Source organism: Felis catus, chromosome B4 (assembly GCF_018350175.1).
Source record: "Felis catus isolate Fca126 chromosome B4, F.catus_Fca126_mat1.0, whole genome shotgun sequence".
Taxonomy (NCBI): domain Eukaryota; kingdom Metazoa; phylum Chordata; class Mammalia; order Carnivora; family Felidae; genus Felis; species Felis catus.
The window spans coordinates 45,519,797-45,539,326 of NC_058374.1; the positions used below are offsets into that span (position 1 = coordinate 45,519,797).

Consider the following 19,530-nt stretch of genomic DNA (forward strand, 5'->3'; position numbering starts at 1 on the left):
CCCTGGTGTTAACACCACCCAGGTAAAAAAATAAAAGTTCACTATTTGCCTCTTCCTGGTTGCACTACGTGTTTTACTCCCAAACTGACATCACCACCGTTTGTGGAAATAATTTCCAAAGTTTGCTTTGTTGTTTTACTACCTAAATATGACTTCTAAATTTTACAGTTTAGTTTTGTCTACGACAGGCCTTTAGGAAATTAAAGTCATTTATGTGGGGTTTGGGGGAGTGAAGATTCATTCCTTTTATTTAAAATTATATTTATGTGAAACAATTGTCCATGCGGTTGTATCTACTTGTAGTTTATTTATTTTTGTTGTGGAATAACATTGAACTGGATGAATTTACCACAGCTCATTTATCCATTCTACTGTCAATGGGATAAATGCTTACAATAATGTTGTCATGAATATTCTTAAGCAGGAATTTTGGTAAATATAAGCTCCATTTTTTAATCTTTATTAAAATTAGTTCATAGTTTCAGGATTATTCATGGTACATATTCATGATGACTCTAATTTGGCTGAAATTTTGAGGCTTTGATTTAGATAGTGGTTTTGCTGTTGGTCAGTTCTAAATTTTGGATTGAGCCCAACATGTTTTTTGTTTTGTTTTGTTTTGTCTTGTTTTGCCCATGATTGAATTCGTGAGTAATTTAATTTCTAAATTACGGAATATCATTACTATTAATATTTTGTTACTATTACTATTTTTTTACTAAAATTTTGAATTGTGGTGATAAAAATATATTTTGTGTGATCGCCATTTTTTCATTTATTGAGAACTTTTGGGCCTATTACATCATCTATGCTTATGAAAATTAATTGTTTCTTTGAAATGATTGTGTATTCTCTGCCGGGACAGAACTCTATCAGATTACACTTAATTGTGTTACTTAATTCTGCTTGATCTATCAGCTTTTGAAATATTTAATATTTCACTATATACTGACTCAGCATTTTTGTTCATTTTAAAAAATTGGATTTAATCTTTATTTTTAAAAGCACTCATGTCCCTAATTATTATCTCTTTTGTATTGTTGTTTCCTTTTATTAGTTCAAATATTTCTCTTTCTAAAAATTTTTTTCATGTTTATTTATTTTTGAGAGAGAGAGCGCGAGCAGGGGAGGGGCAGAGAGAGAGAGGGAGACACAGAATCCGAAGCAGGCTCCAGGCTCTGAGCTGTCAGCACAGGGCTCGAACTCATGAACTGTGAGGTCATGCCCTGAGTTGAAGTCGGACGCTTAACCGACTGAGCCACCCAGGCGCCCCCTATGTATTTCTCTTTGAACACTGATGAATTTCATCTTAAAAAGTATTTCATTGATATTAGCATCTTAAAAAGTATTTCATTGATATTAGCATCTTAAAAAGTATTTCATTGATATTAGCACTGTTGCACCAACTTTTGCTTGGTTGGTACATTAGTTCAGAATTCAGCTTCATATTACAAAGCTAAATAAATAAAACCATACTAATGATCTAACTACAAGTTGGTCTATTTCTCATTGAATAACAACCCAAAGTTTTTGGTTTTAACATTGTGGTAAAAAGTTAAATAGTTTGCCCATCAAGATGCACAAGATAACAGTAGGGATTTGTCACTAACCAAGAAGGAAAGCATAAATATTGCAAAGCATCTGGTAGTCCTTTAACCATTTGTATTCTTATAACTTTATGCATGCATTTTCAACCAGTCTTCATTTATTTCTTCTAGGGTCGACTCTTGTGTAGGATAAAATATATAAAATATATCAACATACAAAATAGTTAAGATTTTATTTTATAAAATATTATATATACATACATATAACATGTTTGCGAATTTAAAATTTGAGTGTGCCTTTCAGTGACTAACTTGATTCGTTTAGCGATGTCTGAGAACTTTACTTATTTATTTAAAAAAAAATTTTTTTTAACGTTTATTTTTGAGACAGAGACAGAGCATGAACAGGGGAGGGGCAGAGAGAGAGGGAGACAAAGAATCCGAAACAGGCTCCAGGCTCTGAGCCATCAGCACAGAGCCCGACGCGGGGCTCGAACTCACGGACCGCGAGATCGTGTGCGATGTCTGAGAACTTTAGACTCGTTTCTAATGTCTGACTTGTGGCCTTCTGCCATGCTTTTTCTTTTCTTTTCTAATTCTCTTTGCTTTGTCCTCAATTGATGTGACACCTATTACTCCTTTTTCCTAGCTATCTGTTTATCCCGATAAACAGATCCAGGAGTTTATTTACATTTACTTTGTTGTTGTTGTTGTTAAGTAAAACACACTTAATATATGTAACATGTTTCTTTTTCTAATCTGACCTGATTTAAACCACTGTCTCCTTTTAGTACAGGCAAAAGCCTTGGCATGTGTTAAAATCTCTTTGCACGTGCCCCTTCTTCCAGGATTTGTTATGTAGTTTCTTTCTGTTTTATTAACCAACTTTACTGAGTATAATTTATATAGAATAAAATTCTGCAATTTTGAGCATGCAGTTCATGTTATTTAGAATTTTAATACCAGCCTGCTTTAAACTATGGAATATTAATTTTGTTATAACTTATACACAGCCAATGTGTGCTTTTTTTTTTTTTCTTAACCTATTTTAGCCTTTTGTTTGCTCAGCTCTACTCCTTCCATCCCAGTTCTTCCTTTTTAACTTATTTTTTGTCTTTGCTTTAGTCTACTCAGGCTGCCATAACAAAATACCGGACTGGGTGGCTTCAATAACAGAAATTTGTTGTCTCACAGCTCAGGAGGCTGGAAGTCTAAGACCAAGAAACCATCATGGGGCACTTGGGTGGCTCAGTCAGTTAAGCATCCGCCTTCGGCTCAGGTCAAGGTCTCATGGTTTATGAGTAGGTCAAGGTATCATGGTTTATGAGTTCGAGCCCCCATGTCAGGCTCTGTGCTGACAGCTCAGAGCCTGGAGCCTGCCTCAGATTCTGTGTCTCCCTCTCCCTCTTCTCCTCCCCCACTGACACTCTGTCTCTCTCTCTCTGTCTCAAAAGTAAATAAACATTAAGAAAGCATCAGGTTGGTTTCTGGAGAGAACTCTCTTCCTCGTTTGCAGACAGCCACCTCCCACTCTGTCTCCATATGGCCTTTCCTCCAAGACTCCTGCGTTTCTTCCTCCTCTTATAAGGACACCAACCCTATTAGATTAAGGCCCCACCCTCATGCATTCAACCTGAATTCATTTAACCTCCTTGAAGACCTCGTCTCCAAACACAGCCACATTAGAACCACATTAGGGATTAAGCCTTCAATATCTGGTTTTTGGAGGAACGTAATTCAGTCCATAGCAATCTTACTGAAGTAGATCCATTAGTAGGACATGTGTAGTAAAAGCCTGTCTTTTTTTTTTTTTTTTAGCCCCAATATTTTTTACTTGGAAATATATTGATTTAATTAGATCCCCAGGACAAAGTTTTCACTAAGAATTAAGGATTACAGTTACACTTTTCAACACTCTGACAATAGGAATCAGTTGCCTTCTGACATCTTATTTTTGGATGAGATTTTTCATGTTATTTAAATTGACTATTCCCCTTTGGAGATTACCTCTCATTACTTGGTAATTACTTTCTGAATTTCAATTTGCCCTTGATGGTTGCAATTTTTCTACAATACATATAAATGTGACAGCGTATGTGATGTTCTATTGAATTCAGAATAGACTAGAAGTTGTACCATTGTTTTGTGGACCACTATTCATATGTATTATTTTAACTGCCCCGACAAATCATCTTAAATAACCAAACGCACGTTTGATACTTCTCACATAGGTTTTATTTGAGTACCACACGCAGAAAAATAGGAAAAGAAAGATTGTCTTTAGAGATGATTTTTAAAGTTTTTACCCCAAAGCTAAAGTCAGTGTAATGCTTTGGTGAAACACTAGAAAACTCCTCATTTACACACAAAGATGCCAGTTGTCACTGCAATTATTTAACATTGTGAAGGTTTGAGGCATTTTATAACACAAACCAACACCAAAAAAAAATTATTATTATAAATAATTAAAAGGAAGAAGTGAAATAATCATTACACGCAAAAGATATCATTTTTGATCTGCAAAAGACAAGAGAATAAGCATTAAAAGAGCACATGTGACCGTTTAGTAAGGCAACTGGCTTCTAACACAATAAACAGGTGAATAAAAACAATGACCTTTTTTTTTTTTAATTTTTTTTTCAACGTTTTATTTATTTTTGGGGGGACAGAAAGAGACAGAGCATGAACGGGGGAGGGGCAGAGAGAGAGGGAGACACAGAATCGGAAACAGGCTCCAGGCTCTGACGCGTCAGCCCAGAGCCTGACGCGGGGCTCGAACTCACGGACCGCGAGATCGTGACCTGGCTGAAGTCGGACGCCCAACCGACTGCGCCACCCAGGCGCCCCAACAATGACCTTTTCATAGACATATTGAGCAAGTACTAAATATCACAGATAAAATTAAGCACATTAAATATAAGCACCAAGTGGTTAAGTCATGTAATGTGTCAGGACCTCAGTTTCTTCACATGAAAAACAGTATTATGCACATGGGAAATATTAACAAGTTATGAGGTATACAGATTAACTGAGACATGAATATTATAGCTTCTTCTTTTTAGTGGGTACCTGTTACATACACTCATTGTTTATTTTATTTTGTAGTTTACGTCTTTTATTAAAACGTCTCCAAAATGCATATAGAAAACACATCCAACACATACTTGTTCAACGAATAAGTGAATGACTGAATGATCCCGTGCTAGGGGAACAAGACAATCTATTTCAAACACAAAGCCGGTACTTTGAAGAGATTTCGTTGTGAATGTAAGCCATGAGTCAAGAATTTTTCATTTCTGTAAGTCAGAGAAAGACAAATACCATTACCATATGATTTCACTCATGTGGAATTTAAGAAACAAAACAAACAGGCAAAGGGAAAAAGAGAGAAGGAGGCAAACAAAGAAATAGACTCTTAGTTGTAGACAGGAAACTGATGGTTACCAGAGGGGAGGTGTGGGGGGGATAGATTAAATAGCTGATGGGGATTAAGGAGGGCACTTGTGATGTGCACTGGGTGTTGTATGCAAGTATTGAACCACTAAATTGTGCACCTGAAACTAATATTACATTACATGTTAACTATTGGAATTTAAAGAAAAACTTAAAAAAGAATACATTTCTAAAAATATACAGTTTCTATCAAATTCAAGATTTAACAATATTCCACACAGAATGCATGACCATGATTCCTTCTCTTTACTCCACCCATTGAACTTAATTTATTCTAAAATTTTCACCTGTTTTATTTAGCTGTCATTGCTATCATCCAACCAATATTAACAACATAGACACATATTCAACGTTCATGCTGATTATGGGTTCGTTACTCAGAAAAGTTACTCTGAATTTCTGTACTGTAATCTGGTTGCTTTCCAGTCACCAGCTAAATAGGAGTACTTGATAAAATAGATCAAAAACACCAATCTCCCAGAAAGTTACATACAATTAAAAGATTATCATCACCCCCAAGATTTGGCAGTCTTACACATTAAAATTAAAGTGAATTGTGTTACATACTTAAAAACTATGCTGGCAAATGCAATTTATTTCCAAATATAAATTATATATTCTTTTTTTAAAGTTTATTTATTTATTTTGAGAGAGAGACAGAGAGACAGAGAGAAGGAGGGAGAGAGACTGATGATCCCAAGCAGGATCCGCACTGTCAGCGCAGAACCCAACGTGGGGCTCGAACTCACGAACCATCGGATCATGACCTGAGCTGAAACCAAGAGTCAGACGCTTAACTGACTGAGCCACCCAGGCACCCTTAAATTATATATATTTTTTAATGATGGTAAATGTAATCAAGAACTCTTGATTGTGAAATTAATAATATGGAAAGGTTCATTTGAATTGAGCAGCTTCATGATTCTGAAAACCTTCTAAAAAATGTTTAATTTATCTGTTGGCAAAAAAAAAATGGCAAGAGCACAGCATCACACGAGGCAGGGGGCCCCTCTCACCAGAAGCCCTGTGCCACCGCACAGGTCACATATTCAAAGAGCCGCCATGACTGAAGGGCATGAATACATGTGAGTGACACAGGGGTGGACTATATTGGACACAAATTTGTGTGCTTCCTCAGAGTCCCTTCACTGTCTCCTATTCTTTTATTCAGCACGAAGTGTAAGCCAGATTATGCTTCCATTTTGGACTTGACAGCAACCTTACCCTGTGGGGGGTGAGATTCCACTTTCCAAATGACCACCAAGGGGCTAGATGAGCAGAGGTATTAGTCCCACTTCACTAAACCCTGGCCAATGGGAACTAGAAGACAGATAGGAGGTAATTAGATACATCCCTCCTCCTCTCTCTCTTCCGTGTTCTAATGCTACATGTGGTTTGTCATTGGAACCCTCCTGGAAAAGCTGTGTGCTGTGTGCACACACAGGATGACTACTATATTGTCTCTCAACATATTGTGAGTTGGTAGCCAGCAGAGTAACACAGCACAGCACCTCCTTCCACATCTTCTCTTGCCTCCTTTCTATATGTTCTCCCCATTGCTGCCCGAGACTTAACCTGCCCACATAAATGTCATTACTTTTGTTAAGTGTATTTATCTATTTTTGAGAGAGAGAGAGAGAGAGAGAGAGAGAGAGACAGAAAGAAAGGGAGGAGAGGGGCTGAGACGGAGAGAGAGAATCCCAAGCAGGGCTCAAACTCAGGTACCTGAGATCATGACCTGAACTGAAATCAAGAGTTGGTGCTTAACCACCCCCTCACCCCCCCCCCCCCGGGGCCATCCAGGTGCCCCTAAATGTCATCATTTTGAGCTCTGACTTTCATTCAGGTTTTAGAGGCCCCAGGATAAGATAGTCAGTGAGTTATACCATTATTATTTATTTACTTTATGTGAGTTTATAACAATAAAACTTGTATCTGGAAAGGATGCAGAAAATATTATATCAAAAGCAACATTCTAGGGGCGCCTGGGTGGCGCAGTCGGTTAAGCGTCCGACTTCAGCCAGGTCACGATCTCGTGGTCTGTGAGTTCGAGCCCCGCGTCAGGCTCTGGGCTGATGGCTCGGAGCCTGGAGCCTGTTTCCGATTCTGTGTCTCCCTCTCTCTCTCTGTCCCTCCCCCGTTCATGCTCTGTCTCTCTCTGTCCCAAAAATAAATAAAAAACGTTGAAAAAAAAATTAAAAAAAAATAAAAATAAAAATAACATTCTAGTAAGGCAGCTGAGTTAGTAAAGCAGTATGAACTCAGTTTTTTAATAAATCAAATATAATTTTTGTGTCTACAATACCCAGCTAGAAAAAAAAGTCACACGTAAAAAGATAACATTTACAATAAATAGAAAAAAAAAATATACATACAAATTAATAAAATCTTTTATATGCTGTTTAAAAACTTTTGTTATAAATGCCTTCTACCTTTGGTGTTACACCCGTTTCCACTTCACACATGTGAAAGGGCTGTGCCAAGGCGATATTCTAGTGATATTTGCCCTAGAATTAGGAAACAGCCAGACGTTTGCTCTGAGAACTGCTTCTTGGATAAGCCTGTCGCCTCATCGTGAAACCAGAGCTGAGAAATTCATGGAATTTGCAGGTTTTGGGATACATTTTCTTTTCATTGGTTTCCCAGCTTTCAAAAAGTTCATTCACTCATTCATGCATTGACTTACTCATTAAAAGATTGTTTTTTTATTAACTCTTCTATGGCCGGCTTGCAGGTTTCGGGAGGCAGCAGTAAATATGATCCTCGCTTCTTTGAAGTGTACTGGGAGAGATAGATGATAAACAAATACAGCAGGTGTGGAGATGAATTGCCTTCAGATTTACAAAATTGTTAGATTGCCTAAAACCAAAATTAACAGTCGCGTAGAATTCGGTTGTTGAGCAAGATTATGCATTTCTTTCCTATAATAGAACTTGCTATCAATGAATATGCCAACACACATTATTCTATTTCATTCTTATCAAAAGATTATAATAAAATATAGCTTTGAGAAATCCCCGATGATTATTGTGTAGATGTAATAGATGCCACTTAATGTATGCAGAAAGGTTTATTGAGTTATATACCATAATTCCTTCACTATTCTAATAGTGAGCATTTTTTTTTAGATGCAAAAGATTTGAGTCTTACCTTATATTTTGAAAGAATTTTAAAAGCGGGAGATGTTTCAGATGTTTGGCGATTCGAGGCCCAGAGGTGGTTTAAGAGACAACTGACATATTTGAAATCAGGTCTCAATTTCAAAAATGGTCTATCTAAACTCAAAAATCAGAAGAAATGACGTTCCTAACTGCATGTGGAAACTTACAACAACATTCTATAAAGAGTTCATGATCATGTTTCTTTCATCTTTTTCCCTGTTGTGGAACTCAGTGTTTGCTAAGCTTTCTGCCTACTTCTTTAAATCAAATATTCATCAGTAGAGTTTATTGTACACATATATAAAATTTACATGCAATGCGTTGGTCATTTATGAATTGCATTGTGCACACCTTTATTCATCACAGCCCTAATCGCTCTCTATTAACCGTGAAGTAAGAATTTATGATGGAATAATTATCTACCCCAAACATTCATCCTCAGTATGTGATTTAGAATTGAATACCATTACCATGCAAAGACTAGAGATTCAAACAATGAAATCTAAGCACACTGTAATACCATTTACAATGGAAAATAACAATGATGTCCTGAGATTGCCTGTCAGTTCTGAAAAATGCATAAATATAGATCACAAATTTTTTAATTGGAAGATGATACACAGCATATGTGAAATACACACAGCTTCATAATTCTCAGGAAATTCTTTCCATATTGTGTATAATTAGATTGTTTAACCTGATTAAGAAAACCGGTGAGGGTAGATTATTTCCAATCTTCCTTATATTTTTCATACATACATGTATATAGTTTTACGGGCTAGGCTTAGGTAAGACTTCTGTAAGTGAAACTGAAAATTATTCAGTTACACACCCTAGGGAAAAACCCGCAGGAGGTATAGAATGTTACCGTCTACATTAGTTAACTTTCTGCCAAGAAAGACACGATGCTCTTATTTATCTATGGAGTTGAGTGTTTCTGTTCTTTCAGCCAGTACTTCTCCTGGTATAAAACAGACAGAAAGGCCTGTTTTAGCTTCTTGTTTCCCCAAATCAACATCAGCGAGTGGATCGAAGGATACACGAAAGCAAGTACCTGGCAAAACATGAACAGTTCCTTCTGCAGCCCGTTAAAACTCCAAATTGTAACAATTAGATTCAGAACGTAACCGGCAAAGAACAAGAGAAAGGAGACCACCGTCTGCATGGCTCTTATGTGGACCTTGGTGCTGGGATCTTGGGATCCCTTGCCACAGAGCTGCATCCGCTTGAGATGTCTCCAGAGGGAAAAGATCAACAGCACAAAAGACGTCAGGGACATAGCAAAGGGTATGAAGTTTGCTAGTGTGAATACAGTCATATTTGAGAGGTGTGCCATGCCCGTCCATTTGGTCCTCCAAGTGACATTCCCTTCATATGCCTTAGTCTGCACTTTCTCATATATGCTCACTGCCGCCACATGAGAAAACAATAAGAACAAAGACCCCAGCAGCATCACAAGCACGATGCTTTTAACTCTCCACTTGAGGCGAAGAAAAATAAGGCTGGAGAAGTTGGCTATTTTGAACAAATAAAATATGCTGAGGCTAGTAGCCAGCCAGATGCTAAAATGATTGCTTACTGTCCAGGCAATTTGAAAAATAATTCTTACTTCTAAGCTCTTGAAATCTGGACTGAACCAAGTTGCATACCAATTTATTATCATTACCCAGAGCAAACCAATTCTGGAGACAGCCAGAGCAGCAAGAATGTGATCAACTGAGGAGATCTTTTGTCTCTTGGTCCAGTCAATGAAGTTCACCAGTGCTATGAAGCCATTGGCAAAATTTCCTAGGAGAAATTCTATTATTACCGCGATGGAAAAAATGCTTGGTAGCGCGCTTACCATGTCTAGAAAGGAAAACAAACAAAAAATATCTAAGTCTAATGTCTGATGTCGCTGGTTGTGCACCTGATCCCTAAGTGTGCAGTAAAGTTCTCGTTTCTTTTAAATTCTGTGACCAATGTCAAGCAGGAAAGCACCAGGGTAGGCCAGTAGATGAGCTCAGTGCTGTCTTGATGAAAACCATTGTTATTCCTCAAACAGCTCAAATTAACTTCTATTCATTGACTTTATGTCCTTGCTGTGGGCTAGAATACTCATCACACATGCTGAAATTGAAAGCTGAATTCTCATTTGCTAGCATGCAAATAAAACCGTATTGTCTTTCAGTGTTTTGTGATTTTTTCCTTGTTTGACCTCTACGTAATTTGTATTATCAACTTTATTTGTTGTACAGAAAATTGAAAAATCCAAAACACATCTGTAGAGTGTCTTAATTGTTAGCTAGAGCTTGGCCGGAAGTAAGATTACCATCATTATGGATTTTTTTTTAAGATTTATTTGTGAGACAGGCAGCGCAAGTGGGGAAGGGGCAGAGAGAGGGGGGACCGAAGATCCAAAGCAGGCTCTGCTCTGACAGCAGTGAGCTCATTGCAGAGCTCGAGCTCAAGACCCTTGTGTCACGACCAGAGCTAAAGTCAGACACTCAACCCACTGAGCCACTCAGATGTCCTGGATTTTTTTTTTTTAATGTCGCAATTATGCAGAAAGAATTTAAGCTTTTCCAATCAAAAAAATTCAGGGTATGGGGGGGGGGGTCGTGTGCCAATACTCCCCGAAGGCTGGTTCTCGATGACTAACATTTATGCACACTTTTATTGTTTACAAGTGCACAAACACACACGCGTGTGCACAAACACACATGCATCATAAATACAGGAATTATTGTCCTATAATTTTCTTTTGTTTAAGTGAGCTCTATGCCCAGCGTGGGACTCAAACTCACAACTCCCATATCAAGAGCGGCATGATCTACCAAGTGAGCCAGTTAGGAACCCCGTACATGTCTTATAATTTTCAAAATGAAAAAAAAATGAATCTCAGGGAGACCATCCAGCTTTTGTTTAAGCAATTTAAAAAAATTTTTTTTAATATGTATTTATTTTTAAGAGAGAGAGACAGTGTGAGTGGGGGAGGAGCCGAGAGAGAAAGAGAGACATAGAATCCGAAGCAGGCTCTGGGCTCCAAGCTGTCAGCACAGAGCCTGACGCGTGGCTTGAACTCATGGACCACGAGATCATGACCTGAGCCGAAGTCAGACACTTAACTGACTGAGCCACCCAGGCGCCCCAAAACCATCCAGCTTTAAATCCATCTTTTCTCTCATTGAGGTTTTTCAGCCCATTTTAGTAGCTACTAAACATCTCTCTCATGCTTAAGCCTTTAATAAAGTTTCTCTTTTGAGCCTACTTAATATTTTAATACTATTTAATTAAAACATTCAGAAACTTTCTAAACGTCCCTTGAAAACTTCAAAAGAACATGGTCTTCCATTGTAGAGTGTGCATTTCTCTATCCATACATATTGTTTCATTTTACGTTTAATTCATTTTGGGCTACTTAATATTTTAAGATTAATAGATATAAAAATTAGCCTCTACCCATGGATTTTTTTCGCTTTCAGTTTTTGTACTACAATTATTTCTAGCCGAGGATCTTAGAGCCAGACTGCCAGGAAAGAAAAACCTAGATTCTTTGCATTATATGTTTCTAATCTATTTTAATATTACTCTCTGCCTCAGTAAAATCATCAACCAAAATGCAGATGATCGTATCCTCTTCGGGTGGTTTTTGTGAGGAGTTAGAACATTATTTGTGTAGAGTGCTTTCAGTTCTAACCTTTCTGGTACAGAATAGGTGTGGAGGACTGTGGTTCATTTCATCCTGTGTGATTAGATGCTTCAGAGTTTGCCGACAAGAACTTCCACTGATGAGCACAATGTAGCAGGTTGAAAAAGGCCAGATTTCCTCCTGTAACACCTGGGATTAGGGCAAACAATTGTCAAAATTATGTTTCAAACACATCACAGAGCTGTGCAAAGAAGGAGAACCAGCCGAACTAAAATCCATCAAGAGGAGAATCTTTTCAGGTGAAGAGATGATCTATGTATTCAAATGCAAGCCCTGTCGACTCCTAGAAGATTTCTTGCAGGAAGTGAAAAACTATTCCTAAAATGTATACAGAAATGCAAAGCACCCAGAATAACCAAAGGAATTTGTTTTTTAAAAAAAGAACAAATTTGGAAAATTACAGTTCCTGATTTCAACGCTTGCTAGAAAGCTGCATTAATCAAGATAGTGTGGTACTCACAAAATTATATATATGTGTGTATATATATATATATATATATATCGGTGAAACACGACTGAAGTTCAGAAATCAGCACTAATATTTATGGTTAACTGATTTCAAAATTCAATGGGAGAAATTACGTCTCATTTGTCTAACAAATGATGCTGGGTAAATTGGATATCCACATGAATAAAACTGAGTTTAGACCCTTATTTCATACCATATGCAAAAATTAACTTAAAATTGCTGAAAGACTTCAATGTGAGAACTAAGCCTATGAAAGTTTTAGAATAAAATATAGGGTAAAACTTTTGAAAGCTGAGCAGACCTTTTAGATGCAATACCAAAAGCATGATGCATAAAACTTAAATATTAACATATTGGACTACATCAAAATTGAAAATATTTGCTCTGTAAAATACAAGTCTGATTTCATGATTGTAGAGCTACCGTATTTAAGTCAATGTGGTACTGTTGTTTGCTTATACAAGCAGATTAGTGGATTAGAAAATGGTATCTCGTGGGGCGCCTGGGTGGCGCAGTCGGTTAAGCCTCCGACTTCAGCCAGCTCACGGTCTCGCGGTCCGGGAGCTCGAGCCCCGCGTCGGGCTCTGGGCTGATGGCTCAGAGGCTGGAGCCTGTTTCCGATTCTGTGTCTCCCTCTCTCTCTGCCCCTCCCCCGTTCATGCTCTGTCTTTCTCTGTCCCAAAAATAAATAAACGTTGAAAAAAAAAAAAAAAGAAAGAAAATAGTATCTCGTGATAGACCCACACATGCATGGTCAGTTCATTTTGACAAGGGAACCAAAACCATTTCATGAGAAATAAAATTCTCTTTAACAAATGATGCTGGAAAACTGAATAACAGTATAAAAAAATGAACTTTGATTTTTACCTCTCACCATATAAAAAATTAATGTGAGGTGATCTTAGATTTAAATATAAAAGATAGGGGCACCTGGCTGGCTCGGCCTGTTGAGCATCCGACTTCTGCTCAGGTCATGATCTCATGGTTCGTGAGTTCAAGCCCTGCGTGGGGCTCCATGCTGACAGCTCAGCGCCTGGAGCTTGCTTCAGATTCTGTGTCTCCCTCTCTTTCTGCCCTTCCCCCACTCGCTCTCTGTCTCTCTCTCTCTCTCAAAAATAAACATTAAAAAAAAATTTTAGGGGCGCCTACGTGGCTCAGTTGGTTGAGCATCTGACTTCGGCTCAGGTCGTGATCTCGCAGTTTGTGAGTTCGAGCCCTGCGTCGGGCCCTGTGCTGTCAGCTCATGGCCTGGACCCTGCTTTGGATTCTCTGTCTCCCTCTCTCTGCCCCTTTCCTTCTCATGCTCTGTCCCTCTCTGTCTCTCAAAAAATGAATAAACGTTAAAAACAAATTTTTTTTAATTTTTTTAAATCTTAAAAAAAAAGATAATAATGATTCTAGAAGAAATTTGGATTCTATTTCTGTGACTTTGGAATTTCTTAGCTAGAACATATACATGCACAATCACATGAACACACACACGCGAAAAGCTAAACAAAAAAGAATAAAAGTGATGAATGAAAAGGCACTATCAAGAAAATCAAAATGTTGGCCATAAAATGGGAGAAATATATATAATATAGATGTAACCAAGGACTGTTTTTTAAATATATGTGTATACACTAAACATTGTTGCAACTCAATACTAAGAAAACAAACATCTCAATTTAAGGAAAATAAGCAAAAGACTTTGAAAGACCCTTAACAAAAGAAGATGTGATAAACCTGCTTAACCAACTGAACCACCCAGGTGCCCCGAGCTGATTGCTTTTTAAAAAATGAAAAGATGGGGCTCCTGGGTGGCTCAGTCAGTTGAGCGTCCAACTTCGGCTCAGGTCATGATCTCACGGTTTGTGAGTTCGAGCCCTGCATTGGGCTCTGTGCTGACAGCCCGGAGCCTGGAGCTTGCTTTGGATTCTGTGCCTCCCTCTCTCTCTGCCCCAACCCACTCGCTTTCTGTCTCTGTCTCTCTCAAAAATAAATAAACATTTTTAAAAAAATGAAAAGAAAGTTTTATTCCTGGGAGGGAGGAATGCATGAACCTTTAAGAGGTTAAGTCTTCAAAAAAGCTCAACCATGCCAATGTAGTTAAATGGAAAGAAGTTATCAGGGAAAATGATCATCTTTATTTTATCTTCGAGGACATGAAGGAGTAGCTTTACCAGCTCATTAAAGAAAGAAATAAGTGGTTTCCTGAATCAGCTATAAGGAATATCATGTATCAGATATTACAAGGACTTGTGTTTCTTCACAAACATGGCTTCTTCCAGCAGGACTTAAAGCCTGAGAACTTTCTCTGCACCAGCCCAGAACTTGTGAAAATACAGACTTCAGGTTGGCAGGAGAAATCCGATCAAGACCTCCATACACAGACTATGTATCTACCAGAAGGTACAGGGCTCCAGAAGTGCTCCTGAGGTCTACCAGTTGTGCTCCTCCATTGACATCTGGGCTGTGGGCTGCCTCATGGCAGAAGTGTGCACCCTCAGGCCACTCTTCGCTGGGGCCAGTGAAATCAACACAATTTTCAAAACTTGCCAACTGTTGGGGACCCGGAAAAAGACCAACGGGCCCGAAGGCTACCAACTTCCAAGTGCGATGGACTTCCACTGGCCCCAGAAGGTACCCAATAACTTAAAGACCTTGATTCCAAATGCTAGCGGCAAAGCCGTTCAACTCCTGAGAGACAAGCTGCAGGGGGATCCCAAGAAACAGCCAACAGCTAAGTCAGGCCCTTCAACAGCCTTACTTGCGGACCAGGCATTCACTGGGCTACATCGCATGGAGCCTTCGGGATTCGGGAAAACCACAGAAGGATGTCCTGGAAAAGGTAGGCCCACCTTCTCACATGAAGCCTGTCCACGCTACCCAGATCCCACCCAAGCCAAGTGCACAGATTTCTTCAAGGCAGCATCAAGCCCTCCAGCCTTCTTGGCATTTCATGTACCCCCCACAAAGCAGAGGCTCCCAGGCCGGATCACTCGAACCACCTTCTGGTGGACAAGCCAAGCCCGTTGCTCTTCCTGTCCCTCCATACCAAGAATCCCCAGTCGAAAATACGAGCTGGCCTGGAACACAAAAATGGTGAGATCAAGCCAAAGAGTAGGAGAAGGTGTGTCTTGCCTCCTGGTCAACAAAGGAATCTGATGACTGGGTTGACTCGGTTGGATGACTTAGATTACAGTCTATCGCTCACCAGGATTGCCCTGAAAAACAGGAAGAGACAGAGTGAAGAGAGACCCTCTGCAGAACTGAGAGTGGTTTGGACCTGAAGCCCTCTGCGCCCCGGTACTGGAAGTGGCACCCCCTACCCAGACCTCCTGTCAGAGATGAGACACAGCAGCCCTGAGATCCAATGCCAAGCAGCACTACTTGAAGCCATCTGGATCCACGCCTGGGATAAATCTAAGAAGCGGCATACTTCCAAATCCAGGCAAGGGTTTTATTTCATCGAAAACGCGGTCTACTTCTGATTTGTACGGAAAATCTTCAGGAACAGTTATCCGTTATCAGCAAAATACATTCAGTATTCTGCAAAACACATTCAGCAAAATACATTCAATACTACTACTTCTAGTGGACTAATGAAACTATATGCCCTCCTTTCTGAAAAAAAAAAGAAGTTGGTTCCGCTACGCAGAGGCTACACTTGGCACCTATTCCAGACCCTTCCCCTGGCTATTCTTCCCTGAAGGCCGAGCGGCCTCATCCCGGGTGACCTTGTTTCCACACCCAGCCTAAAAGCACATCTGGATTGATGCCACAGCCTCCGGCTGCCCAGCCAGTGCACGGCCCACCGGACTAGGCTTCTAAGTATGCGTCTCAGCGATGACTTTCACGAAGCTTCTGGGAGGGGGGGAAAGCGAGACACTGTCCATCTGCCAACTGGTGTTCGGCCGGCAAGACACTTGCCAATGGTGTTAAAGCAAACACTTGATAGTTATTCTTCTGAACCAAGACATTTCAATATCCTTTAAAAAAAAATTTTTTTTTAAGTGATCTGAGTGCAATATCCTTTTTTGGTACCAAATTATTTTATTCTAGAACTCGATCCCGTTATTTTTTTTAATGTGTTTTTTTGTTTGTTTGTTTGTTTATTTTTGAGAGAGAGGGAGACACAGAATCTGAACCAGTCTCCAGCTTCCAGCTCAGATCCCGAGGTGGGCTGGGGGGTGGGGGGCCGCGGGGGGTGTGGGGGGGTGCTTAATCTCAGGAGCTATGAGATCGTGACCTGAGCCAAAGTTGGACACTTAACAGACTGAGCCACCCAGGTGGCCCCCCCCCATTATTTTCTTAAACAGCAGCATTTTGTGTATATGCATTCTGTTTTGTATTTTATACAGTCAACTTGGTAATGAACTTTTTAAAAAATTAATTGGTGTATTGCATCAGGCGTGCAACTTAAGGCTACGTGAAGAAGGGTTATTTGCTCAGTGCGTGCAGATATTTGTGACATGGTTAAATTTTAAATGTGGCAGTGCTTCTGGCTCTCTTGGACTCACGTCAGCCCTAGAGAAAGGATCCTCTGTTTTTGTCCATTTCATGTTCCTGGTTTGATTTTTTGCTACCACTGTGCCGTTCTAAAAATACTATTACGTCGCTCATTTCATTTTGTCGTTGTCTCCCAAACGAAAGAACTCTCCGTAAATATTTTTGGAAATGTTAAAAAATAAATAAATAAATACATAAAGGGCGCTTCTCATGCGGGAGGAATCTGACTCCAGACAAAAAGTCAGAGATAGGGAATCAAGCCTTACCATCTGCTGTTTTTTTCCATCCATGAGTTAAATAAGTCATTCCACCTTTATAGTTGTAGGTGCCTCGTGCTTTCAACTTTTTAAAAGTTAAATTTTGACTCATCATGGCCAGTGGGCGCCCAAGTGGACTCACGGGCTACAGCCAGTGAGCTATACCACGTGACCCGAAGAAAGTCTGCTTTGGGCTCTTCAAGCCCAGGCGTGTCTTGTCCAGGCCCTAATTCCTGAGTGGCAATAGAATTGGATTTCCAACAACTCTATATTTCTCTTTTCTTCCTGAATCTGTGTTCTTATTTACGATTCTGAATGTTGGCCGAATTTGGTTCTGGTTCCAATTTGTGCTCTGCCAATATGTTACTCCTTATTTGTGGCAGCCGTGGTGGGCAGATCCTTACATGGCCCCCATGATTTCTCTTCCCCGTTCGCATCCTGCATAATTCCCTCCTTTTGAGTGTGGCTTTAAGTGTGTGACTTATTTCTAGCCTGCAGAATACGGCAAGCATAAAGAGATGTTGTGGATACTTAAGATTCCCAGATCAACTGATTTTGAGTTGATTGAAAAGGACACTATCCTTTATGGGCCCGGTGTCATCAGATTAAGCTTCAAAAGACTATCTGGGCCTCCCTTGAGTGAGACACTCTTGCTGGCCTCCAAGAAGTAAGCAGCCATGTGATGAAGTGCTTACGGAAAGGGCCACAAGAAAAAGGTATTCTGCCAACAACATGAATGGACTTGGAAGTGGAGTCTTCTCCAGTCAAGCCTGGAGATGAGGACACAGTATCGTCAAAATGTTGATTTCACCTTGGTGAGATCTTGAAGCGGAGAACACAGCTACGCTTTGCCCAGACTCCTGACTCCAAAACACTGTGACATAATAAATGTGTGTACATGTGGTTTTTTAAATCCAGGCCACCAAGTTTCCGGTCATCTGTTGCACAGAACTCACAAGTGAGTACAGTGACAGTGATTCAGAATTTGGTGTGTTGGTCTATTTGATACAGAAGATCTTTCTTCTCTCGGGTGAGACAGGTTCCACAGTTTGGTTTGCTAGGTTTTTTTTTTTAATCTATCTGTTTTGTCTGTTTATGCAAGAATGTATCTTGCATAAAGGAGAGGAGAATATCTGTATTAGTGAATTTGAGATCTGTGCTAGTGAACTTGTGTGTTCTGTATCTATTCTGTCCTGGGGCTGATGTTGTACCAAGAAACAAGCCCTCTGTCTCTGTTTGCAATTGACACAAGCCTCTGCTTGTTCGTATGGGTATGAAATGTTTACCTACCTCTAGGAATGTTAATAAAATAGATTATAAAGTCTCTTATATGAAGTGGCAGGGGAAGATAAGATGCCATTTGGAGCCTTAGAAAGTCCCCTATAGGAGGAAATAGTGTAAGCCCTGAGAAACAATTCTGGGCCTGCCACTGGGCCTTAGTACAGACTGAATGCTTAACCATGAGCGACCAAGTTACCATGTGACCTGAGCTTCCCATCATGAATGGGTGTTATCTGACCCACTGGGCCATAAATTTGGCCATGGACAGTGACACTCATCATATTATGGAAGTGATATATATGTGATACAGGGCCTAAGCAGGTCCCAAAGGCACAAGTAAGTTACAGGAAAAAGTGGCCAATGCCCATGGTCCCCACTCTGCTACACTCCCTCTGTCTCCCAGCTTCCCCCTCTGGCCTCGTAGGGAGTTCTCTCTGATCAGATGCCAGAGGAAGAAAGGACTTGGGCTTGGCTTACCAATGATTCTATCTGATGTGCAGGTACCACCCAAAAGTGGACACCTGTGACACTACAACCCTTTTCTTGGATATCCCTAAAGGACTGCAGTGAAAGAAACCCTCCCAGTGAGAAGAGTCCAAGCAATGTATCTGATTATGTATACCTTTGCTTGGAAGGAGAAATGGACAGATATTCAATTATATACTCATTCACTGGCTATGCCCAATGGTTTGGCTCGGTGGTCAAGGGCTTGGAATGAACATGATTAGAAAATGATAGTAATCAAAATAGAATGATATTGACACGAAAACACACACATAGATCAACAGAACAGAATAGTGAGCACAGAAAGGAACCCATGTATCTATGGAGAATTAATTGGGGACAATGGCACCAAGAATATACAATGTGGCAAGGAAAGTCTCTTCAACAAATGGTGTGGGAAAAACAGGATATTTCCACGCAAAAGAATAAAATTAGACTCCAATCTAACACCATACATAAAAACTAACCCAAAATGGCTTAAATATTGAACATAACTCTGAAACCATAAAACTCCTAGAGGGAAAAAAAAAAAAAACTATCGAGAATAAGCTCCTTGACAGTGGTCTTAGCAAAATGATTTTTTGGATTTGGGACCAAACAAAGGCAACAGAGACAAAAAGAAACAAGTGAGACTATCTAAAACTAAAACTCTCCTGTACAGCAGAGGAGTCTATCA

The 19,530-nt window shown here is 39.6% G+C and overlaps 1 protein-coding gene and 1 pseudogene across 1 annotated transcript; one reads left to right on the forward strand and one right to left on the reverse strand.

Moving 5' to 3' along the window:
* Positions 1-9,025: 9,025 nt before the first annotated feature.
* On the reverse strand, positions 9,026-10,007 carry LOC101089527 (taste receptor type 2 member 46-like). The gene has a single exon (XM_023257791.2). The coding sequence runs from the start codon at positions 10,005-10,007 to the stop codon at positions 9,081-9,083; it is 927 nt and encodes a 308-aa protein (XP_023113559.2). The 3' UTR covers positions 9,026-9,080.
* A 4,313-nt stretch (positions 10,008-14,320) lies between these two features.
* Positions 14,321-16,153, forward strand: LOC101089779 (annotated as a pseudogene).
* Positions 16,154-19,530: the final 3,377 nt, after the last annotated feature.